We start from the raw sequence: 27,399 nt of genomic DNA, 5'->3' as shown, positions 1-27,399 counted from the left end.
TTCTTAGGAAAGAATTCTGCAGTTCTTCAGTGCCTCTAAAGCCTCCCTGACCCTCCCTCTCAAACACTTCCAGTCACACCCACTGCCACCCACACCTCTATTTATGAGAGAAATGCCAGTGATGATATAATGGGCTAGTGACCTTTGGAGCAATGATAGGCAAAGCTGCATGTTAAAGCAGAAGGGTTTTGGATCTCATCTCAGTTTGAGCCCTGACTCTGAAAACTGTGTGACATTATACACAGTACACAACCTCTCTGAGCTTCCATTTGCTTGTGGGCAAAGTGAAGATAATAGGTGCAACCTTATAGGGCTTTTGTGAGGATTACATGTTTGTAAAGCAGCCAGCCTAACAATTGGCATGGACCTGGCACGCAGTAAATAGTTATTAACCCACTCTAGCTCTATAAATAGCAACCAAACAGAACAGACCCAGCCTGCATGAAGAGAATTCCACTATGGATCCAGCCTTCAGTCCAGTACTGGCACTGGAGTGAGAGGTGCACACAAAGCCAGATAAGAAGGCCACACTAAATTTGAAGCCGCTGCCACAAGACAAATTTGTATCAAATGCTTCTGATGAATCATTTATTAGGCAGCCCCACTATACCAAATCCACTTGGCTGTTGGTGGTTAGGAATATGGTCGCAGGCTTCCATTGAAGTAATAAGATCTTGCTCTTCATCCACAGTCTCTCAACAGCTGGTGAGTAGGAGAACCTCATGTAAACAGCCCCCTCTGAGTTCATTCTTCTGGGCTCATGGGACCAGTCACCTTCGCCTCAGCTGAAAAATAAACACATCAAGAAAATGAATGGGTCTCTCCTAGGGGAACTCGACACAATGAGAAGCAATCAATAACAAGAAATAGTGTGGGATCATCTTTAGAGAAGACATTGAAATGTAAGAAGGCTAAACACACACACACACTGTGCTTGCACGCATGCATGACACACACACACACACACTTTTAGGTTAACAGATAAGAAAGAGATCTGAGAGCCTGGGTTCAAACTCTGATTTCAACTCCGTATCAGCTCATTTCTGAGCAAGTTGTTCAACTTCGGTGCCCGTATTTCCCCACATATAAAATATAATCATGGTATGCTCCTTTAAGCTTGTTGTGAGGATTAAATGCATTAGTAGGTAGAAAGTGCTTAGAACAGTGCCTGACACATGGTAATGAACCCTAGTGTTTACCATCATTGATATCATTGTCACTCTTTCGCAAGGATGTTTTCAGAAGAGCTAAATAACTGAGTGAAACAAAATGAATCAAATTCAAAACTAATATGAAAAAAATCTGCTTCGGTGGTACCCTCAAAGACCCAAACTTGAAATTCCAATAAAACTTTGGATTTTTCACTCCCATGACTCAGCAGTGGGACAGGTCAGACCAGGATAATGCCTGCTCCCATAGTTCAATTCAAGAAACAGTGACTGAGTAAATCTTTCAAAGCTGACAGCTATACTGTGGTTTGTATGAGGATATCCTATTTCTTAGGAAATATACAATGAAGTAGTTAAGACTAAAGGGCCGCTGTGCCATATGTAAATTGTTCTTGAATAATTAAAAGTATTAGATGGTCATACATTCATATATATATATATTCATATACATACATAAAGTTTTTAACACTAGGTTAACAAGAGTCTATGATGTTCCGTGTACTAGTCTTATTCTTGAAGCTTTTCTGTAAGTTATGATCAAAAATAAACAAATAAACAAAAGCAAAAAAAACCCCATGGAGTTCCTGTGATAGCTCAGCAGTTAACGAACCCAACTAGTATCCATGAGGACTCAGGTTCAATCCCTGGCCTCGATCAGTGGGTTAAAGATCAGGTGTTGCAGTCAGCTGTGGCGGAGGTCACAGATGGGGCTCTGGGATCCTGTGTTGCTGTGGCTGTGGTGTAGGCTGATAGCTACAGCTCCGATTTGACCCCTAGCCTGAGAACTTCCATGTACTGCAGGTCCAACCCTAAAAAGACAAAAAGAAAGAAAGAAGAAATCGTTTCCAAATAAAAATTTTTTAAAAACCCATTCTGGGAGATTCTGTTGTGGCTCAGCAGGTTAAGAACCCAAAATAGTGTCCATAAGGATGCAGGTTCGATCCCTGGCCTCTAGCATTGCCATAAGCCATGGCGCAGGTCGCAGACGTGGCTTGGATCTGGTGTTGCTGTGGCTGTGCCACAGTCCTCAACTGCAGCTCCGATTCGACCCCTAGCCTGGAACTTCCATATGCCTCAGGTACAGCCCTGAAAAGAAAAAATAAATAAATAAATAAATAAATAAATATAAAAAAATAAAAACCCATTCAGAAGGGTTAAAAATAAAAAAGAAGCATTAACACAAGTTGGACTATCAAACAAGCATTGGACTGCTGCCGGACAAATGGAGGTGGCAAAACACAGTCCTGACAAGATACCAAGAGAGGATGGACATGGAACAAGGAAAGTGGTTCTACGAGTTCAAACATCTAATGGAGCTGAGCTAGGATCGCCTGATACACCTGTCTCCACAAAGGCTCTGCCTGTCCCCCTTGGTGCCTAAAACAGGTCGTATGTGGCACTAAGAATAACATTGCCTGAAACTTTTGCCATAAATTTCATTTTAGGGCTATAGTCTTGAGACTTTTTTCCACATGGCAGTATTGCCTGTTTGATGATCTCCCTGCCTCAACTTCTCTCCAACTTCAATCCATTTTGCAAACTGCTCATAGAATGAATCTCTCACCTATTCTCCCTACATCACTTCCTCACTCAAGAAATTACAAGGGCAGAGAAAGAGAAATATCATATGAGATCACTAATATGTGGAACCTAATCAAAATGATACAAAAGAGCTTATTCATGAAATGGAAACAGACCCAAAGACTTCAAAACCAAACTTATGGTTACCTAAGGGGAAACACTGGGAGAGGGGGGAAAGTGAGAGGTTGGGCTTGACATATACACACTACCACAAATGGAATGGATGAGTAACAAGGACCTATTGCATAGAGTGAGGTACTCTACTCAGTACTCTGTAGTGACCTATATGGGAAAAGAATCTGAAAAGCAATGGGTATATGCACATGTATAACTGAATCATGCTGTACACCTGAAACTAATACAACATTGTAAGTTAACTATACTCCAATAAACATTTTTCAAAAATAAATTACAATGGCTTCCTATTTTCTACAACTAAAATCCAAACTAAAATCCAAACTGTCTTAATCAGTTCCATGTTTTATGATCTTTACATATTTTGCTTTGCAGTTTCAACTTTTCTCCCCATAGCTGAAAATAACCACGCCTGGGATTCGACTGATATCTAAGAGTGGTTGCTGCTTAGGGCCTGCAGCCTGAACACTAGGCTTGTGCCGAAGATGTGATTTTTCTGAGATTCAGAAAATAGTCCTTTCCTCCTACACATCCATATTATCTGTCTATCTATCTATCTATCTATCTATCTATCTATCTGTCTGTCTATCTATGTCTGGAGGGGCACCCACAGCATGTGAAAGTTCCCAGGCGAGGGATCGAACCTGCGCCCAGGCAGTGACCCAAGCCACTGCAGTGATAACACCAGGTCCTTAACTTGCTGTGCCATAAGGGAACTCCCTATATATATTTTTTTTAATTTAAAGAACTTTAAAATTTTTAAATAGATTTAGGTTTACAGAAAAGTTGCAAAGATACTACAGACAGTTTCCATATTCTCCACACCTAGTTTCCCCTATTGTTAACATCGCTATGGTAATTTGTCACAATTAATGAACCCACACTGGTACATAGTTATCAACCAAACTTTACATTTTATTCATGTTTCTTTAATTTCCCCTAGTGTCCTTTTCTAGTCCAGGATTCCATCCAGGAAACCACATTACAGTTAGCGTTTCTCTTATTTTCAAATTTTCGAAGATTATTTTAAAAGCCAAATGTAAATGAATTGTATTATCTAACTAAGATTGTATATGACACTTTGATGCCATACCTTTCCTACTACACTTGAACACGAAACAATTCACAGCATCTAACTCATCCCAAGATGTGATTCGAACACTCATTTTGAAGCTTCCTGAATTTTCTCTTTGTGTCAGATCCCTTGGGAATCCGGAACACCCTTCTCAGATTTCATTTCCAAGGCTACATCTAATTTTTAGCTAGTTCAAGAAAACTTTGCTTCCTACACAGTATAAGGAAATTCTCTACATGGTAACTCACACGGAAAAGTCTGAAAACTTGTGTTTGGCACAAACACATGGTGGTAAACTGGGCTTTCACCACCACCTGTGGAAAGTTCCTCAGAGACATCGCCCCTGGAATTACTCCCTCAAGAGCCCACAGCATATGGAAGTTCCCAGGTTAAGGGTCAAATCGGAGCTACAGCTGCCGGCCTACGCCACAGCCACAGCAACATGGTACCTGCGACCTACACCACAGCTCACAGCAATGCTGGATCCTTAACCCACTGAGCGAGGCCAGGTATCCATCCTGCAGCCACACAGTTCCTAGTCAGTTTGGTTTCCACAACAGGAACTCCCTCTTTCTTTCTTTCTTTTTCTTTCCTTTTCTTTTCTTCCTCCCTCCCTTCTTTTCTTTCTTTCCTTTTTGGCCCTGCCTGTGGCATGTGGAAGTTCCCAGGCCAGGGAGTAAATCCATGCCACAGCATTGTCCCAAACCATGGCAGTGTGACAACACCAGATCCTTAACCCACTGCACTACAAAAGGGAATTCCTCACTGCTTTCTAGCCTCTGATTTGACACTGGATCTGCATTCTTCCAACATCCTCATCTTTCTCTGCACAGCTGGAGTACAAAGAAAAAAGTTCATCTAAGCAAGTGGCCAAGTTTTTCCCACCAGGAGTGGGTAATTTCCCATTCTCTTTCTTAAGGAAGAGAGATAATATCACTTCTTAGAAGAATTTCTTAGATGGCACCTGACTTTTAAGCACAATATCCTGGAGCATCCTGCTAAGGGCTAATAGGTATAAAGATTTCAGATAATAAAAATATTTGAAAAGCAACAGTAAATCCAAATGAAATACTTAGCATGGAATTTTAAACAGGCAGCATAGCATTTTTATCCATTTTATTTTAAAAAAATTTTGATGTTTCCCTTGTCTTTTAGAAAACCCAGTATAAAAGGGAATTTTGAAAAAAAATTAATTCATAATTTTGCCATCCTTGCATACCTGTTTTCGGGTTTATGACTTCCCTTTTGTCCACAGCAGGTATTCTTGTCATATTGCATTATATATATTTCCTGTGTTCCTGATGTTCACATATTTTTCAATGGTTACGTAATACTTCATCAAGTAGTTGTATAATTATTATTTAAACGTTTCCCTAATACACTGTCTGAGGGCAAAGACCTCTGTTTTCTTCACCACTGCACCCTCAGCGTTTAAAATAGTGCTGGCGAAAAGTAGACAGGATACATTTGTTAAATAAAAAGTAAATTCAAATGGTTTCAAATTCTTACTCTCATTTACTATTTTTTAAAAATTTCATTATGTCCTCTTTTGACTTGTTAATTTTTTCTCACTCTGCCTCCCTGAAATAAAAAGTTTATCATGATTATTTTTTCTTTCTTATGTAGAAAACATTTAGAGTGATCAATTTTTGTTGACTTTGATTGGTATGATTCCATGTGAATCCCTTGCATATCTGAAATGTTTTATTCTACCCTCACATTTATTTCATAGTTTGGATGGATGATAGAGTTCCACAGTGGAAATCATTTTCGCTCAGAATTTTGAAACTGTCTTTTCATTGTCTTTTAGCCGTCAGAACATTATGTTCTGATTATTGATCCTTTTTCTATGTATAATGTTTTTCCTCTCCTCTTCTCTTTCTCTCCCTCCCTCTATCCCTCCCCCCAACCTCTTTTCTGTGACTCTTCCTCTTTTAAATAACAAATCTTATTAATGAATACAATCTCTTCTGTTATCTACCCGAAGCTAGTATTATTTTTTTTAAGTGTTCTTCCACCATATAGTCTGTCTTCTCCAAGTCTTTTTATTGTCTCTTTGCTTTAATCTCTGTCTTTCAGGGTAGAGACTTGCCTCAAGGGTCTGATAATTCTTATTTAAGAATGGGCCACTATGGGAATCCCTGTTGTGGCTCAGTGGGTTAAGAACCCAATGTGGTATCTCTGAGGGTGCAGGTTTGATCCCTGGCCTGGCTCAGTGGGTTAAGGATCCAGTTTTTGCCACAAGCTGTGGTGTAAGTCGCAGATGAGGCTCCAATCCAGTGTTGCCCTTCTGGGGGTGGGTAGTAGTTATCTTGTTGTGGTTTTAATTTGCATGTCACTGATAACTGAAAATGTTAAGCATCATTTTATATGCTCATTGGGCATCTGACTTTCCTCTTTTGTGAAGTGTCTATTCAAGTCTTTTACCCATTTGGGTTATCTGTCTTTTTCTCACTGATTTGCAGACGTTCTTTATACATTTTAGCTAAGTCCTTTTTCAGATAAGTTTTGCAAATATCATTTTCCCAGTCTGTGGATTACCTTTTCTCTCTTTTAATGGTGTCTTTTGATGAACAGAAGTTCTTGATTTTTCTAACATCAAATGGAAGGCTCAATTTTAAACAACTTAAAAAGGAATAATTTCATTTAAAAGTCTGGTCCATCTTTCTGAGTTCACTTTAATGCACTGTAATAGAACTTAGGCTGAGCAAAAAACCATCTTTGTTCCAGGGTTCAGGGTGATGATTCTTGTTTCAGCTGTCATCACGACTGAACAATTACCAGACATGAACTATACTGTGCTGCTATAGGATCTCTGGCATCAGTAATGAGGAAGAGAGGCTCAATCTGTGGTTACTCTAGCAGGCCATATTGCAACAAATCTTTGATCCCTAAAGACAGACAGACAAAGCTTCCAGGCCCAGAGAATCACTCTCTCTGCCCCACTTCTTTATACATCTCCTGTTAATAATCTGATATCATCTTGGATTAGTTTTACGCAATCCTGCGGATTCCCCTTCCCCCATCTCCAACAAAGCAGAACAGAAAAATAAGTCTTTTATTATACACAATGATAAGACTTTATTACCTTTAACAAGGAGTGGCCTGAACAGATGCTGTAGTTGGCCTACTAGCTAATTATTGACAGAGAAGGGCTATAATCAACTGTTCACAAACTAGAGCCATCATTCAACTGTTTTTGACCAAAAAAAAAAAAAAAAAGGCAATTTCATACAGTCAACTTACTGTTTTTGGTAACTTTGCAAATAGTTTATGTTGGAGGTATGCCAGAAATAAAAGTCCTTAAATCGAAGCTACTTTATTGTGCATGGTACAGAGGAAGACTTCAATCAATATTTACCAGATCAATCTGAGGATGCTGAGATGAGTGTATGGAATTATATTTTCCTAAAATTGACTAGGCTTCAGAGTTCCCTCATGGCACAGTGGCTTAAGGATCTGGCATTGTCACTTCAGTGGCTTGGGTCCCTGCTGTGGCGTGGGTTCAGTCCCTGACCCGGGAATTTCCACATGCCACAGGCACAGTGAAAAAATAAATAAGTAAAATAAAAAATAAATAAAAATAAACTAAAATTGACTAGGTTTCAAATTCTTTTAGCCACACTATATGGGCTGGAATTTGGGCCTAATTCATCCGTTTGTCTCTAAGCAGACTCTTGGAATTAGAGCTCCAGGTTCTTTTCAGGTGCGTGTCCTTCTTATGCTCTTCATGTCTCAGAGGTCAGAGATGTCAGTCCTTACCCATGCCGGGTGACAGGTAAGAAGCATGGGCCAGTGTTCAACTATACTCCAAGTATTGTTAGAAAACAAAATGTACTCATTTCACTCCAGTATTTATCAAAAGGTCAGCTAAGACATAAAAACCAATGGAATAGAATTATAAGTCCAGTGATAAACCTATACACTAATAATCAATTGATTCAGACCTTGACAAGAATACCAAGCCCATTTCACGGGGAGAATAGCCTTTCAAAGAAGGGAAACTGGATGACTAGATAGCCACAAGCAAAAGAAGAAAATTGAACATATACCCCATACTGTGTACAAAATTAACTGAAAATAGTCAAAATCTGAATATACAAGTTAAACTATAAAATTCTTGGAAGGACAAAAAAGACTACATCTGTACAACCTTGGATTAGGTAATAATTTCTTACATATGACAAGAAAAGAACATGCAACCAAGGAAAAGATAGACAATCAGACTTCATCAAAATTAAAAAATTTATGCTTGGAGTTCCCATTGTGGCTCAGTGGAAACAAATCTGACTAGCATCCATGAGGACTCAGGTTTGATCCCTGGCCTTGTGAGCTGTGGTGTAGGTCACAGATGTGGCTTGGATCCTGCATTGCTGTGGCTATGGAGTAGGCCGGCAGCTGTAGCTCCAATTGACTCCTAGCCTGGGAACGTCCATATGCTGCAGGTACAGCCCTAAAAAACAAAAAGACAAAAAAAATTTTAAGACTTCTGTGCTTTAAAGGACACTACAAGGAGTTCCCGTCGTGGCGCAGTGGTTAAGGAATCTGAATAGAAACCATGAGGTTGCAGGTTCGATCCCTGGCTTTGCTCAGTGGGATAAGGATCCGGCATTGCCATGAGCTGTGGTGTAGGTCGCAGACACGGCTCGGATCCTGCGTTGCTGTGGCTCTGGCGTAGGCTGGTGGCTACAGCTCCGATTAGACCCCTAGCCTGGGAACCTCCATATGCCGCGGGAGCAGCTCAAGAAATAGCAAAAAGACAAAAAAATAAATAAATAAAAATAAAAAAAATAAAGGACACTACAAGAAAGAGAAAAGACAACTCACAGAGTAGAAGAAAATATGTCCAAATCATATACCTGTTAAGGATCCAGTACCCATAAAATATGAACAAAAACACCCAACAACAAAGAAGCAAACTACTCAAATGGAAAAAGACCTGAATCGACAATTCTCTTAAGAAGATATACAAATGGCCAATAAACATGTGGAAAGGTGCTTAAAATCAATAGTAATTAGGAAAATGCAAAACAAAACCAAAGTGAGATACTATTTCACACCCATTAGGATGTCTACAATCAAAAAGCTGACAAATGGAGTTCCCTTCCTGGTGCAGCAGAAATGAATCCGATTAGAAACCATGAGGTTGCGGGTTCAATCCCTGGCCTGGCTCAGTGGGTTAAGGATCCAGTGTTGCCGTGAGCTGTGGTGTAGGTCGCAGATGCAGCTCGGATCTGGTGTTGCTGTGGCTGTGGTGTAGGCTGGTGGCTGCAGCTCTGATTCAACCTCTAGCCTGGGAACCTCCTTTTGCTGAGGGTGTGGCCCTAAAAAGCAAAACCAAAAAAAAAAAAAATGAAAAATGACACATCGGCAAAGATATGGAGAAATTGGAACTTTTATACATAGCTGTTGGGAATGTAAAATGGTACAGTTGCTGCATGATATGGTTTGGCAGTTCCTCAAAAGTTAAATACAGTTACCATATAACCTAGCAATTCCATGCCTAGGTATATACCCAAGATAACTGAAAACATATATCCACACAAAAATTCATGCCCAAAAATTCATGGTGGCATTACTCATAATAGTTGAAAGATGCAAACAACCTAAATATCCACTAGTTGATGGATGAATAGAATAATATGTGGTATATTATACAATGAAATATTATTCAGTCATGAAAAACAGTGAAGTACTAGTATATAATACAACTTGGTTAAACCTCAAAACATTATGCTAAGTGAAAGAAGCCAGACACAAGAGTCTACGTGTTGTATGATTCCATTTACATGAAATAGCCAGAATAGGCAAATCCGTAGAGAGAAAAAGTAGATTGGTAGTTGCCAGATGCTGAGTAAGGGGAATAGTCATAGACTGCTAAAAAGTATGGGGTTTCTTTGGCAGATGAGGAAAATGTTTTGGAGTTAGATCACAGTCATTGTTGCACAGCTTTGTGACTATTCTAAAAAACATGAATTGTATGCTAAAATGGTAAATATTATGATATAGAAATTATATCTTAATAAAAAAGAAAGAAAATGAATGTGGCAAATTTTAATAAGAAATGATTTAACCCCACATGATAAGAATGGTAGTTCAGGCAAACACACACTAAGAGATAACAAAAAAAGATTTAAACAAAATTGAGATCACATCCAAGTTCTGCAGGGGAAGAATTATTGTAAAAAAATATTTTCTCCAAATTAATTTATACATAATGTCCTCATATTAAAATTGCATAGACTTTTTTGGAAGACAGTAAACAGTTAATAAGTGATTTTAATACGTCAAAGGATAACAAATACTATATAGGAAAAATAAAGGATATTAACCAAGACAGAGAATGTGGTGGTGGAGTTAGTTACCCTTTTGTATAAGTAGTTCAAGGAAGTCTCACTGATAAAGTAACATTTGTCCTGAGACTTTAAGCAAGTGAGTGCAGGAGACATGTGGCAACGAGGACAAAGGCCCTGAGATGTGCTTGTTCATAGGAAGAACAGCAAGGCCAAGAGGTTTGGTGGCTGGGGAAGCATGAAGGAAAGGAGAGTAGCAGGAAATGACTTGAGAGCGTTAATAGATAGGTGAGTGGATGTGAATCACGTAGGGACTTTGAAATTTATTCTGGATGAGTTGGCAAGACCTTGTAGACTTTTGAGCAGAGGAGTAATGGGATCTGACGTAGACTTTCAAAGGATTACTCTGACTCCTGTGTTGAGAATATATAAGGGAACAAAACTGGAATACGGAAGACAAATTGGGAACCTATTGCAATTACGCAGGCAAGAAATGAGGTGGTAGTCCTGAAGGAGGTGAGAAGTGATTGCATTAGGAATCTCTATGGAGTCCAGACTGCTGCTGGACTGGATGTGTGGTATGACAGGAACAGAGTAGTCAAGGATCACTCCCATGGTTTTCACTCTCAACAGATGGAAAGTCCATGTTGCTGTTTACGGAGAAGGGAGTCCAGTTTGGGAATGTTAAGTGGAACATGCTTATTATCCAAGTGGAGATGGCAGGTAGGCCATTGGAAAGGCCTAAAGTGAATCTAAATTTCATCTGGTAGAAAGGTGGGAAGAGTTGCTAAGCAAAATTTCAGGAGGAAGACTAAAATTTCAGATATGATATTGCCATCTAAAACTACAGTAAATAAAACTGGCACAAAAAAAATCCATGAGATGAATGAAAAAAGAGATATACTTTGAAATGGTTCCCAAAGGCCTCTCTACATTTGCAGATTTAAGTGTGATGCTTTCACTATTTATAATGAAATCTTGGATGATTAATCTCTAACTCTGTTGAGTTATGTACTTTTTTCCAGTAACATTGTTATCGTTTTTCCCTCAATATACATAATTATTGTCAAAATATTAAAGTGATATGGAAAACCCTACCTTCTAATCTAACCTTTGAGATAATCTGGTTTCGTATCCTTCCAGACCTTCCTTCTAAGGCGTGATATGAATCCTGAGCTCTGTGGATCTGGAAGCGTATCACTTAGCTGTGAGTGAGACAAGGTAATGCCCATTGTGGACGTGTAACTGCAGCTTCGTTTCGTTTTTCAATCAAATTCCCAGTAACGCGTTAAAGCCCTACACTGTTCAAGAACGTCAAGATTTACTAAAGTATGGAATACTTTTTATCAATACTATAGTCATAGTAGCTAATATGTACTGTACTGGATGTTTCCCAGGGGATATACCACAGCCAAATGCTCTATATGCACCATATAATAGAGTTCTCCCTATAATCTTTCTTTTATATATGGGGAAACTAAGGAACTGAGGATTTAATGGGCCAGGAACTTGCCTAAGGCCAAAAAAACAGCAGAGCCAGGATCTGAACCCAGATGTGCCTGATCACAAAGTCTAACCATTAGCTACCATATGTCTTGGAATATTAAGACTCTACTGCATATGATGAAATATCTTCAGAGGAGTTCCCGTCGTAGCTCAGGGGTTAACAAATCTGACTAGCATTCATGAGGATGCAGGTTTGATCCCTGGACTTGCTAAGTGGGTTAAGGATCCGGCGTTGCCTTGAGCTGTGGTGTAGGCCACAGATGTGGCTTGGATCCCATATTGGTGTGACTGGCGTAGGCCGGCAGCTACAGTTCCAATCTGGCCCCTAACCTGGGAACCTCCATATACTTCAGGTGCGGCCCTAAAAAGCAAACAAAACAGAACAAAAAACTTCACAAATCAATGAAAGAAGGGAGAAATTACTTTAAAAATTGGTGAAAACTTGTTAAATATTCAATACAGGCCTGACTTCATATTATACTCTAATATAATAATATATATTACCTTAATAATATATATCACCTTCGTCTATATCTCTGCCCATACTTAAGGATACATTCCTAGAAATTGAATGACTTATTAGACAAAAAGAAATGAACTTGTGACAGGCTCTTGTTAGCTAAATTATCATTTTTACCCTGCTCATTAAAACAGTACATTTCCAATTATTAATAAATATGAAAAATAGAAAGATAAAATCATTAAAATATAATATGAATTATACCTCATTTTTGAAAAGAAATAAACTGAAAAAAGCAAAGAAAACAGAAAAGTATTGTACTGATTTAGAGGGTTAAGGAAAGTATTTTGAACAAAAAGAAAGAAAAAATAAAAAATAATCAATTTGTTTATCATAAAATTTAAATCACTTAGAGATAAAATATCACTAACACTATTGAGACAAATTATATGGAATGAAAAATATTTTCCATAAATGTGACTGAAAAAGTGCTAATAGGAGTTCCTGTCGTGACTCAGTGGTTAACGAATCTGACTGGGAACCATGAGGCTGCGAGTTCGATCTCTGACCTTGCTCAGTGGGTTAACGATCCGGCGTTGCCATGAGCTGTGGTGTATGTTGCAGACGTGGCTCGGATCCCGCGTTGCTGTGGCTCTGGCGTAGGCCGGTGGCTACAGCTCCGATTAGACCCCTAGCCTGGGAACCTCCATGTGCCGCGGGAGCGGCCCAAGAAATAGCAAAAAGACAAAAAAAAAAGTGCTAATATATAAAAATCTTCTTTCCAACAGTAAGAAAAGTAGTAATATCTCAGTAATAAAATTGGCAAAGGACATGAACAAAGAATTTACAGAGAGGAAATAAAAGCGCTGATAAATAAATGCAAAATATTTGATTCACGAACAAAAAATGTAAATGAAAACAACCAGGGACTGTAATCTTTTGCTTAGGTGTATCAAACATAAATGAGAATGACATCATGAGTATTTGACAGGTGTGGGGAAACAGGGACATTCATACACTTTAGTACAAATGCAAAGCTGTAGAACCTTTCTAGAGAGTGATTTGGCAATACATATCAACCTTCAGAAAGAGATACCCTCACCTCTTGATCTAGCAATGCTATCTGCAGAAGTCTATTTAAGGAAATAATCAGCAGTTTGACAAATAAATCTCTACGATAGAAAGATTATAAGTAATCTAAAAGTTTAATAAAAAACATTAATATGAGACTATAAATCCACTAGTAAAAATCATGGGGTTTTTTTGTTTTTTGGTCCTTTTTGTTTTTGTTTTTTGCTTTTTAGGGCCACACCCATGGCATATGGAAATTCCCAAGCTAAGGGGTGAATCAGAGCTACAGCTGCTGGCCTATGCCACAGCTACAGGAACACCAGATCCAAGCTGTGTCTGCAACCTACACCACAAACTCATGACAACAGTGGATCCCTGACCCACTGAGTGAGGCCAGGCATCGAACCCTCATCCTCATGGTCACTTGTCAGATTTCACTGTGCCATAACAGGAACTCTTAAAGATCATGTTTTTGAAGAACATTCATTATGTGAAATGCTTTATACATATACAGACATATATAATGTTATACAATGTTAAATGACAAGGACAAGATATGGAAATTTTTGTATGTCTGTATTTTATTATCATCTCTGTGAAAATTGGTATAGATATATATATTATACACATATGGTAGGAAATACTATATATAAACACTATATATATATAGTAGGAAATACTATATACATACTATATATAGTAGAAAATACTATATATATACTATACATATGGTTGAAAATACTATATATATATACACACACTATATATAGGTAGGAAATACTATATATATACACACTATATATAGAGTAGGAAATTCTATATATGTATATGTGTGTGTATACACACACACACACACATTATATATAGTAGGAAATACACAAAAATCATAAAAGCAGTTATCTGGTTAGAGGGATACAGCATAGTTTTTCTCTCTTTTCTGGAAATACTTGCTACATATTTTAAAATGAAAGTGTGGGAGTTCCCATTGTGGCTCAGTGGTTAACAAATCCAACTAGGAACCATGAGGTTGCAGGTTCAATCCCTGGCCTCCCTCAGTGGGTTAAGGATCCAGTGTTGCCATGAGCTGTGGTGTAGGTCACAGACACGGCTCGGATCCCGTGTTGCTGTGGCTGTGGTGTAGGCCAGTGGCTACAGCTCCAATTAGACCCCTGTTCTGGGAACCTCCATATGCTGTGGGTGCGGCCCAAGAAAAAGACAAAAAATAAATAAATAAATAAAAATAAAATAAAGTGAAAGTGTGCTACTTTAATGATTGGGATTAAAAATGATAATTTAGCAAACAAGAGCCTTTCAAAAGTTCATTTCTTTTTGTCTAATAAGTCATTCAAGTTGCAGCAATGTATCCTTAACAATGGGCAGAGATATAGACAAAGATATCTATACAAAGATGATCACTTTAAGCATTGTTAATAATCCCCTAATTTTGAGATGCAACTGCTAAACTCAATTATAGAAGAAAAACAAATAAAACATAGTATATTCAAATGAAAAAAATAGTATTAATTTTTTAGTCCAGCTTCAAAGAATTTTTAATAGTACAGGAGAGATTCTCATATATCATGTCAAGCAGAAGACAGAAATTATTTAATAGATATCTTATTTACTATAACCTTTTATTTATTTTTATTGTAGTTGATCTACAAAGTTATATTAACTTCATATAACCTTTTATTTTTCGTATAATTTGAATCAGATAGATAGTAGACAGATAGGCAGGCACTTTGCTTATTTTCCAGTTTACCCATTTAACAATTTCTTTACAGAGACTGGGTTTGAATTCTGACTCTGGCAAAAAAATAACTGTGTGACTTTGGGCAAATTACCAATCATCACTTAGATTTTGTTTTCTGTAAAATGGGAAGCACATATACTTTTGCAAGAGTAAATGAGGGAATGTATATAAAGACTCAGCATGATAAGTCACTCATAAGAGGCTTTTAAGAAATAGAAGTTGTTATTATTTGATCATTGTTTTTAAAAATGGAAAAAAATTTTGGAAGCAAAGCAGTAATGAAGGAGGAAACCTCCATAATTTCCAGGCCAGGGGAATTATTTAAATTATAATTTAAAAACAAACCAAGATACCTACGGTCAAACCCAGACACCTAAAGTCAATTAATCTTCAACAAAGGATGCAAGAATAAAAAATAGGCAAGTAGTGCTGGGAAAACTGGACAGTGGCATGTAAATCAATGAAACTGGAACACACTCTCACATCATGCACAAAAATAAACTCAAAATGGCTTAAAGACTTAAACATAAGACAAGACACCATCAAACTCCTAGAAGAGAACATAGGCAAAACATTCTCTGACATCAACCTTACAAATGTTTTCTCAGGTCAGTCTCCCAAAGCAACAGAAACTAAAGTGAAAATAAACCAATGGGGCCTAATCAAACTGACAAGCTTTTGCACAACAAAGGAAACCACTGAAAAAAAACCCAAAAAGACAACCTATGGAATTTGAGAAAATAGTTTCAAATGATGCAACTGACAAGGGCTTAATCTCTAAAATATACAAACAACTTACACAACTAAACATAAAAAAACCAAAACCAAACAAACAAAAAATTGAAAAATGGGCAAAAGACCTGAATGACATATCTCCAAAGAAGTTATACAGATGGCCAACAAGCAGATGAAAAAATGCTCAACATCACTGATTATTAGAGATATGCAAATAAAAACTACTGTGAGGTACCACCTCACACCAGTCAGAATGGCCATCATTAACAAGTCCACAAATAACAAATGCTAGAGAGAGTGTGGAGAAAAGGGAACCCTCCTACACTGTGGGTGGGAATGTAAATTGGTACGACCACTACAGAAGACAGTATAGAGGTAACTCAGGAAACTAAATATAGAACTACCATTTGACCCAGCATATATCCACTCGGGCATATATCCAGACAAAACTTTCTTTGAAATAGACATATGCACCTGTATGTTCATTGCAGCACTATTAACAATAGCCAAGACATGGACACAACCTAAATGTCCATCACCAGTTGAATGGATTAAGAAGCTGTGGTATGGAGTTCCCGTTGTGGCGTAGTAGAAATGAATCCAACTGGGAACCGTGAGGTTGCAGGTTCCATCCCAGGCCTCACTCAGTGGGTCAAGCATCTGGCATTGCCGTGAGGTGTGGTGTAGATCGCAGATGTGACTCAGATCCTGTGTTGCTGTGGCTATGGTGTAGGCCGGCAGCTGTAGTTCTGATTAGACCCCTAGCCTGGGAACCTCCACATGCCGTGGGTGCAGCTCTAAAAAGCAAAACAAACAAACAAAAAACAAGAAAAAGAAGCTGTGGTATATATATATACACAATGGAATTTCATCCATAAAAAAGAACAAAATAATGCCATTTGCAGCAACATGCATGGAACTAGAGACTCTCATACTAAGTGAAGTAAGTCAGAAAGAGACAAATACCATATGATATCACATATCTTGAACATAATACATAGCACAAATAAATATTTTCACAGAAAATAAGCTCATGGACTTGGAGAACAGACTTGTGGTTGCCAAGGGGGAGGGAGTGGGATGGACTGGGAATCTAGGGTTAGTAGATGCAAACTATTGCATTTGAAATGGATAAACAATGAAATCCTGCTGTATAGCACTAGGAACTATACCTAGTCACTTATGATAGAACATGATGGAGGATAATGTGACAAAAACAATATACATATATATGTGTGACTGGATCACTTTGCTGTACAATAGAAAACTGATGGAACACTGTAAACCACCTATAATGGAAAAATTAAAAAATCATTAAAATTTTTAATATAAAATAATAAACTATAAAAGATATTATAAACCTGGGACATAAGAGGAATTTAAGTGTCAGTCTAAATCAAAGATCAAACATAAGGAAAAACAACATTAGGAATATTGCCGTGCACTAGGTAACCCCAACAAATTCTCCAAAGCTGTTTAATAACTATGACATTGCCACCTTGTGGAAATAGTGATGCATTACATAGCTCAGGAAATCATTATTTTGATGTGATGGGTATAGAAAGACTAAATTACATAAAGATTCTTACCAAAAAAAATTCACTTATAACAAGGTAAGATTATACATAAATTGTTCAAGCACATATTTTCTTTTTTCTTTTTGTCTTTTTGCCATTTCTTGGGCCGCTCCCACAGCATATGGAGGTTCCCAGCCTAGGGGTCCAATTGGAGCTGTAGCTGCCGGCCTACACCAGAGCCACAGCAATGCAGGATCCAAGACAGGTCTGTGACCTACACCACAGCTCACGGCAACGCCGGATCCCCAACCCACTGAGCAAGACCAGGGATCGAACCCGCAACCTCATGGTTCCTAGTCGGATTCGCCAACCACTGTGCCACGACAGGAACTCCATATTTTCTTTAACAATAAAAAATTTAAATATAGAAAGTGATGTTATAGGAAGTTTGATGAACAACAACAACAACAAAAATCACCAGAATTCTATTACTCCAAAGCCAGATATCATTTAAAAATTATTTCTATTATTTCAGCCCATTTTCTTTTTTTTTTGTTTGGCCACATCTGCGGCATATGGCAATTCCTGGGGCCAGGGATCAAACCCATGCGACAACAGTGACCAGAGGCAAAGCAATGACAACAGTGGATCCTTAACCCACTGAGCCACCAAGGAATTCCATTCATCACATTTTCTATTCATTCTTAAGTTAAAATCATATAATTGGAATTTTTCATTCTGTAACATCCTTCACAATGAATTTTCATAGCTGTCTAGCATTTTGTTGAATGGAAGCACCATACCATGGCTCAACATTCCCTTAATTCTGGACATCTAAACTACTTCCAAGTAAAATGTGAGTTTACTGTGATAGTTTCTGTATAGGCAGACATGAGTGTATTTATTTAGTTATAAAGGTTAAAATACGTTCTTTTGAAGATATAAAATTAATATGTGTGTATCTATTTATCTTTTTAGGGCTGCACTAATGGCATACGGAGGTTCCAGGCCAGGAGTCCAACTGGAGCTGTAGCTACCAGCCTGCACCACAGCCACAGCAATGCTAGATCCAAGCCATGTCTGCAACCTACACCCCAGCTCATGGCAGTGCTGGATCCTTAACCCATTAATCAAGACTAGGAATCAAACCCACGTGGCTTCCTCATGGATACTAGTCAGATTCGTTTCTGCTGAGCCATGACAGGAACTTCCATTATTTTGAAAGATTAGCAAAACTAAGAAAATAAACTACACTCATAATTTTCCAACCCAAATAATCACTGTTACACCTGGCAGATTTTTATTATTTTTTAATTTTTTAAATTTTTATTTATTTATTTATTTTGTCTTTTTGCTATTTCTTGGGCCGCTCCCGTGGCACATGGAGGTTCCCAGCCTAGGGGTCTAATCGGAGCTATAGCCGCCAGCCTACGCCAGAGGCACAGCAACGCAGGATCTGAGCCATGTCTGCGACATACGCCACAGCTCACGGCAACGCCGGATCCTTAACCCACTGAGCAAGGGCAGGGACCGAACCCGCAACCTCATGGTTCCGAGTCGGATTCATTAACCACTGCGCCACAACAGGAACTCCTATTTTTTTATTTTTTATATTTTTGTCTTTTGAGGGCCACACCCGCAGCATATGGAGGTTCCCAGGCTAGGGGTCTAATCAGAGCTGTAGCTGCCAGCCTACGCCAGAGCCACAGCAATGCCAGATCTGAGCCGTGTCTGTGACCTACACCACAGCTTATGACAACACCGGATCCTTAACCCACTGAGAGAGGCCAGGGATCGAACTCGCAACCTCATGGTTCCTAGTCGGATTCATTTCTGCTGTGCCACAATGGGAACTCCTACCTAGCAGATTTTTAAAACACACATATGTACATAAAATATATGCAAACATATGTAGTATACACTCACATTTTTAAAAGAAAAATGGCATTATATCATTATATAACCTTTTTTCATTTAAAATTATATCATGGGCAATTTTTTATGCCAGTAATATCCATAGGAAACATTATATTTATTGACTAAAAAGTATTCCATTATATAGATTAACTAGTTGCACACATGTACGATGCATTCTAAGTTCTGGTATATACATTATGAACACGGTGCTTACAATTTGATAGGGGAGGAATAGGCATTATATAAACAAATAGGGAAAAGAAATAAGAAGGCTGATTTGTCATGAATGCCATGAAGGAAAAACATGGATACTAGGAGAAAAAAATAGGGGTACTCAAGTTGGTTGCAGGTCTGCTTGAAGAAATAAATTTGGACTTGAAGGACGAAGAATCTGGCATGGGAAAACTGAGAAAGAACGTTCTAGACAGAGAGAACAGTGTATTTGAAAGCCCTGAGGTGGAAACTAGACACTGAAGGATGGTCACTGTGGTTTTCACTTAGCGAGGCTGGGACAGATGGAGCTGGAGGGCTTTCCTGCCATGACAAGGGGTCTGTACTGTACCTTCAGTCTGTGGCAGTTAACGTGGTCTGATTTCTGTTTCAGAAAAGTTACTCTGCCTGTTCTGGGTGGAAGGAGGGGTTGGGGGGCAGGAGTGTAAGATGAGAGACTCGTTAGGGGAGTGCAGTCAAACCCCAAGCAGGAGATGCTGGGCCTTGGAGTCATTTAGAGGTAGGCGTTGGATATGAGCTGTAATGGCGGGAGTAGTTTAGTCCCAATAGTCAGCAGTAGGCACTACATCAGGGTGGCTGCTAACATATGCTGGCCTGAGGCAAGAAGACAAATGTAAACCCTGCTCCCATTCTCTCCCCACCCCTTGCTCCAGCGCACACAGAGAGGGGTCTCTAACACTCGCCTATGGGACACCTGAGCCCACTAATCCAAGCTCCATCCACACCACCTGCCAGAGCCAGGCTCCACACTGAGAAGGAAGAACCTGGAGAAGAGACCCATGCAGGCCTGGGGGGAGGGGGGAGTTCTAGGGATCTGTGTGGTCTCAGGAGAAGGAAGTGGACTTTGGGGGGACTCCTTGCTCTGAAGGGGTCCAGAGGGAGAAGGACCCCAAGGCTCAGGGTCTTGGTGATAATGACCCCATCTGGTCAAAATTAACTTTGAAAAATCACCCATAAATTATAGTATTGCATATAGGTTTTATGTGTACAATCCTATATCACTGTTTTCTAATCTTCCTTGTCCATGTTTTGCTATGGCTCCCAGTTCGATTAATTTCATCTTCCATGATATTTGTGGAGCCATCAATACCCATTCACCTAGCTACTTAAGCAATGACTTCTGCAGCTCTTTCTTTTTCCCTAGTCACCTCCCAGGGATATGCAGAAGATACATCTTCCCCTATTGTGCTGAGTAAACCCTCGAAAGCATTCAACCTTCTTTACACATTGGCATTTAGGCTTGATGGCATCTATTACCTGCTTAAGTTAATACATCCACAAGACGATACCCCGTATATTCTGGAAAACGGTAGGACTCAGAATGACAAGTGGAAAGAGAGGAGGGAAGTTTTTAAATGATTCTAGGTTTCCAGCTTGAGGAAGGGGTGCTGTTTACTGAGATGGGAAAGACCTGGGGAAGAACAGGTTTTGATGTAATGTAATTTGTTGATCTGATTCCTGATTGTTGGATATTTAGGTTGGTTGCAAGATTTGATCATTAGGAACAATACTCTGACTTATGGAAAGATCTTTTCACACATCCTTAACTTCTAAATGCACAATTGCTGGGTGCACCTTCTTTAGATTTTTAATACACATTGCCAGATAACTTTAAAAAGAGCTGTTTCCTCACTCTGTTAATATTAGGGAAGACTTTGAATACTGAGGTTCTAAGCTTCCCTCCCTCTTTCTCTTTCCTTATCTCCCTCCCACTTTTCCTTTCTCCACTCAATAACTAAACTTGTGTCAAGTACCTACTGTGTCCCACACAGGGCCTGAGATAAATCCAGCTTTGTTCCTTGTTGGGGCTGGGAGGTGACTGGGAGAGGAAGAGCTATGGAATATTCTAGATTTTTGAATTTGGATGGCTTGGATATCCTATCCACAAACTTCTTCTTTCACTGTGGATGTCAGGCCAAATAAGTTAAAATTACTTCTTCATTTGGGTTGGTGATGCCACTCTAAGAATTTGGAAGAAAAAAATGTTTACTTTTGTGCAGACCACAAATAGGACCCTGAGACCAGGCTATAACCCCAGGGAACCATAACTTAGAGGGTGTGTTTCACAATGAACTTTTAAAATATTATGCAGGAATTCCCTTGTGGCATAGCAGGTTAAGGATCTGGCATTGTCACTGAAGTGGCCAGGGATGCTGCTGTGGCATGGGTTCAATCCCTCACCTGGGAACATCCACATGGTGTGAGTGCCACACACACAAAAATGCAAATTTTACACATTAGCCAATGGACACATCACCTCTCCAGGCCTTAAGGCCGGACTGCCCTAGCCAGGGGTCTGTATCCTGGGAGCTGATAGGGAAGGATGGAGCAGGAGACCCAAGGTCAGGGCAAGAGTTCCTAGCAGCAACCTCTTTGTGCAACCTCTTTGCTCCTAGCAGCAAGCTCCATGGTCTTGATTTGAGAGTACATTCCATACGACTTGGTTTGAACACCTGAGTGTCTAGATTTAACTCTGACCTTGAGTTAAAACAGGCACTGGTGGACTTCCTTATTGTTGTAACTCAGAGAGTCCAACCCAAGAACAATCTCTCTTCCCTTCTCAACTGGCACTTAGTGAAAGACTTCAGCGCACTCAACACCACATTCATTACCAGTTATTGGAAGACTTAGGCCCCTTGCAAGGCTGGAAAATAATGGCGTGTACCCATGTGCCGAAGGAATTAAAAGGAGATTGTCTGAAGTATTGTGAATCTAAGGCAAGACTTGATTATGAGTTTCATTGCTCTCTTGTTTAAACATGGGCCATTCTAAAACCCTTGTAAACCAGAGCTCTGTTGATGACTGTGGCTCTAACCTTTACTAAAGTAACTTTCTTGGAGACTCTTTGACCTCTAGTAAGTTACCAAAGTTTCTGAGTCATTGTGTTCTCATCTTTAGCACAGAAACAACATTTCTTTTATTTTTTTGGCTTTTGTCCTTTTAGGGCCACACCCACAGCATATGGAGGTTCCCAGGCTAGGGGTGGTCTAAACGGAGCTGTTGCTGCCGGCCTACACCAGAGCCACAGCAACGCCACATCCGAGCTGTGTCTGTGACCTACATCGCAGCTCACAGCAACCCGGATCCTTGACCCACTGAGTGAGGCCAGAGATTGAACCCACGTCCTCAGGGTTACTAGTCAGATTCGTTTCCGCTGCACCACGATGGGAACTCCGGAAACAACATTTCTAGTCTCATGATTCTTATGGGCATTTAAAGAGATAATGCACATAAAGCCCCTAGTTCAGGGCTTTCACTTAGTGCTTACTAAGTGGTGGCTGCTTCTAGAATAGAGCGCACAAGTATACACCATCCTACCATGTCTGAATTAGAAAATATTAGTGCATTTTATTAATCAGACTGTCTATTTGAAAGCCAGAAGAATCATTTCCAGGTATTGTTTTATAATGAAAAATAGAGTATAATTGATCTTTTTAAAGAATTAAGATCTGCCTTTTTAAAATACATGATATGGTTACATCTTTGGAACTCTAGATATTTGTTAGTTTATTTCACATTTACTGAACACTTTTTATTTACTAAAATCATGCTATCTATCTGTGTCTTTCTGAATGTGCTCTTGCAGTCCTTTGCTCAGTAGTATATTGAAGTGATACAGAAGCAGATCAATCTAGATCATCCCACTCAAATGAGCATTGCACTGACTATAATCAGCTCAACATTCTGGCACTTTGCATACTTCCTTACTGTGGAAGAAAAGAAAGAGATGTATTTAAAAAAGGAATATGGGATTCCCCAGGGGAAGGAAAGAGTCCTTCTAACTCTCTCCCAACCCACTGTGCACCCATCTCCAGGACAAATTAAAGGATGTTGTGATAACTTTAATTTTCAATTCTGGAGTTCCCATCGTGGCACAGTGGAAATGAATCCGACTAGGAACCATGAGGTTGCAGGTTTGATCCCTGGCCTCGCTCAGTGGGTTAAGGATCCGGTGTTGTCGTGAGCTGTGATGTAGCTTGCAGACACGGCTCGGATCTGGCATTGCTGTGGTGTAGGTTGCATCCGGCTCAGATCTGGAGTGGCTGTGGCCATGGCATAGGCCAACAACGATAGCTCCGACTGAACTCCTAGCCTGGGAACCTCCACATGCTGCAGGTGCAGCCCTAAAAAGCAAAAAAAGAATAAAAATTTTTCTCTTTCGATTCCCAACAGGAGGCCAAGATTTCTTAAATAGTAAAAGGTACAGATGACCATGGCTCTTATTTAACCAAGTGCCTTAACATTTTCCCTTGTCCTGGGAATCTAACAGGAAGTAAAACAGGTCATTCAGTCCCTCTGCTCTCCTCTTGCAAAAATGCTGGGGAGTGATGCAGGCAACAGGGTGTATTCCACCAGGGTCAGGGGCTCCTGGATGGGAAGGGCTCTGGAAATGGTGGCATCTGTCCTGAATAGTGCAGATCAAAGAGACTCCTGATCACATGAGGGAAGGGCTGTCAGAGAGCACAGGCACTGGCTGTTGCAGAAGACAGAGCAGGGAGCCCTGCACAGGGGGCAGAGCAGCAGACTCTGTTCTCTAACCAGCAGAGCTGCCAGCAGGGAAACAGGTCACTTCTGAACTGGTTAAAAGATAGGGGTTACTAAATTAATTTCTACTCATAATTAGCAGTTAGCTGTACTTGTGAGTTAGGAGATCCAAAGCAAACAAGAAGCTTCCTGGAGTATAGCCTCTAAATCCCAGATTGGGACAGATCATCCATCCAAAAGCTTTTTCTCTTGTGTATTTGTCGAAAGATATCCCCTTTGTAAAATTCCAATGTAGGTACAATTTTCTTTCCTACTATTTGAGCTTATTAAACACCAAACGAAAAATTACTTCAAACACACTTTAAAATTCTTTGAGTACAAATAAAGCAGAGTAATATGTATATATATTTTGTCCTTTGGGGCTGCACCCTCGGCATATGGAAGTTCCCAGGCTAGGGGTCGAATCAGAGCTGTAGCTGCCAGCCTACAGCATAGCCACAGCAATGCCAGATCCAAGCCACTTTTGTGGGCTACACCACAACTCATGGCAATGTCAGATCCTTAACCTACTGAGCATGGCCAGGGATTGAACCTGCGTCCTCATGGATGCTAGTCAGATTCATTTCTGCTGAGCCACGAGGGGAACTCCTGAAGCAGAGTAATATTTCGGCATCATCATGATCTCCCCAGATCAGTCACTGGCTTTGTCTTGCATCCACCCTTGGGCAGACATTGATGCCAGCGCTAGTCAGAAATACGAAAGATTTCCCATCACACATTTCTATGCTAAGACAAGGGTTCTTCCGCTTGTGGGTCTTTTTCTGTGTGTGTGTGTGGCTTTTCAATGTGTTGTCACTTGGCTCTTTTGTGACTGTCGTGTTCACTGCCATGCTGAATTTAGGCACAATTTGCCAATATATCAGCATGTCCAGTCAGAGTAGATGAGTACAATAGAGCAGAATATGTGCGGTGGGAACTGCCCCCCGACATGTCCCTTTAAGTCAAAGATTAACTTTGGACCAAATCTTTGGGAGTAATGTTCTTTAGGCTGTTGATGTCATTGAGTAAGAAACCTCAGTCTGTTAGGTAATATTTAGCAACAAGAAAGTCATGCTTCAGCACAAGTGGCTAAGAGCCCCTCTCCTGATTTGGGGTGGGGCCAGTAAGGCATAAGCTGCTTATCTGTGCAGATGGGGCAGCCCCGCCCACAGGTCAGGAGAGCCTGGCTGTGGGCATCACATCAGGGTTGTGGCCCATGACCAGTGGTTGAGCAAATATTGACAGAACTGGATTCCTTTCGGAACTGCAAGTATGTAGGGAAGGTAGGTGGCTAGTTAATAACCGTCAGACTCCATTATTAAAAGAGTTCAAAATCTTTATAGAGAGCTTGGGACAGAAAATCTGTAAGCTAAGAAAAGGTCTCTTATTTAATTAACCTGTTTCAGAGGCAAACCCCATAGAAGTGCACAGAACAGCATGAACTAATGGCCACTGACACTGTTGCAGTCTGAAGGCTGTGTGCTTCCCAGTCTTTTGATGACTCACTGGTATCAAGGGAAGGATAGAAAAAGAAGGGGAAAGCTAACATTTATTAAGCTCCTGCTGTGTGTTGGGCACTGGTTTCAGGCATCCTATACATAATTTTTCTCACTCAATCCTCAAAAGAAGCTATTATTAGCTCCCTTTGCCAGGTGAAAAAAGAGGAAAAGTGAAGTGACTTGCCAACATAATGGGGTGGGGTGGGGGTGGGGCTAGGGAAGGGCAAGATTCACATTCAAGACCTTCTGATTCCACATTCCATGCCAAGTGCGTAAGGCTATGCAGAGCATGGCTTAAGACCAAGCAGAAGGGGGAGTTCCCATCATGGCGCAGTGGTTAACGAATCCAACTTGGAACCATGAGGTTGCGGGTTCGGTCCCTGCCCTTGCTCAGTGGGTTAACGATCCGGCGTTGCCATGAGCTGTGGTGTAGGTTGCAGATGCGGCTCGGATCCCGAGTTGCTGTGGCTCTGCCGTAGGCCAGAGACTACAGCTCTGATTAGACCCCTAGCCTGGGAACCTACATATGCTGTGGGAGTGGCCCAAAGAAATAGCAAAAAGAAAAAAAAAAGACCAAGCAGAAGGGAGGGAGAAGAAACAAAGATATGGTTTGTCCCTCCTTCTTGAGGGAAGGTCTTGATTGTGTAGCATGACCTCAAGGTGAGCACCTCACCCTGTTTGAGAAGCAACATGAACACATATCCATTATTACTTATTATATTTTACTTATTATATTTTAAAGGTGAAAAATTGTGCACAATTCTGCACAATACATTGATGTATTTCATGCCTCAGGGTCTGAATATAAAGCAGTGCCCCGGCTTTGGGTCCTAATAAGGACACCTGGGGGATTTTCCTGGAACCTGTGTGATGGGCACTGCAGGGGGTGGGGGTGGGGTTCTTAGCACAGGAAAAGGAGGCAGTGCAGATGCTCCAAAATTAAAGACAGGGAGAGCCAGCTCTGCCAAATAGCTACATTAAAAAACAAACAAAAAAACAAAACCAAAAAACAACCCCCCCCCAAAAAAAAAACCCTGTTACAGCACTCAGGCTAAATCTAATTATCCAAATGCTAGAAGGCTTTTCAAATAAATGGGGACAGTTTTGGTGTTGCATCTGCATGAAATTCTCAAGTATTAGGTACAACTCTTCTCAGAAATTTGGACTCAGATTTGAGCACCATCAGATTAAAAGGAGTTGCTCTGCTTTATGTATTGATACTCTAATCGAATAAACAATCTGATAAAAAGCAGATATTAAATTTAAACTCTTCAGTGGTTCACCACCACCCACAGGATGAAATCTAATCTTGGCAAGTGGGTGAGGTTTGGCCTGACCCTGAAACCCATCACTTGCGGCCTCAAATTTTATGAGGACAAATTATCTGGAGGTTACCCCTTTGCCGGGGCATTCACCCCAAATGCTGCTGTACATTTCTGTTTCTGTGTTTCAGCACATACCAGTTTCTCTTCTGGGAACATGGGACCTGGTAATGTCTGTATAGGATTTGAAAGAATGAATTTTTCCCAGTTCTCACTTTATTCTTTGGCCACCACCTCCCCTACACACACACACACACACACACACACACACACACACACACTGCTTCTTCACATGACACACTCTTACTGTGCGGACCACGATTTTGCCCTCTCCATCCCTGAGCCATGAGTTCCCTGAGAGTCAGGTAGCTGGCATACAGTAGGTGCTCAGTAAAGAGAAAGTTCTCAGGTTCTCAGTAAAGAGAAGGAACCAAGATATCATGAAACATTTTTTCTTTACCTTGCCTGGAGTCATCAAGGAAAGATAAAAGTTGGCTTTTCATTATTTCTCTAAAGCAACCACAAAGAATAAGTTCCCTTGCCAAAGAGTTGGGTAAATCCTTTCAGAGGAAATCCAAAAGTTGGTAGTTTCAAGAGAATGAAAGTAAGAC

General features: G+C 40.0%; 1 protein-coding gene across 1 annotated transcript in view; it reads right to left on the bottom strand.

The window, feature by feature from the left end:
- Nucleotides 1–574: 574 nt before the first annotated feature.
- The window catches only part of SLC44A1 (solute carrier family 44 member 1), a 210,861-nt gene continuing 184,036 nt past the window's right edge, over nucleotides 575–27,399 (bottom strand). The window contains exon 16 of the mRNA XM_047768089.1: nucleotides 575–785. Coding sequence (XP_047624045.1) covers nucleotides 771–785 — 15 coding nt within the window. The 3' untranslated portion in view covers nucleotides 575–770. The remainder of the gene's footprint in view (nucleotides 786–27,399) is intronic.

Source organism: Phacochoerus africanus, chromosome 2 (assembly GCF_016906955.1).
Source record: "Phacochoerus africanus isolate WHEZ1 chromosome 2, ROS_Pafr_v1, whole genome shotgun sequence".
NCBI classification, from domain to species: Eukaryota; Metazoa; Chordata; class Mammalia; order Artiodactyla; family Suidae; genus Phacochoerus; species Phacochoerus africanus.
The sequence above is the reverse complement of the archived record's forward strand: the minus strand, read 5'-3'. Positions and strand labels throughout refer to the sequence as shown.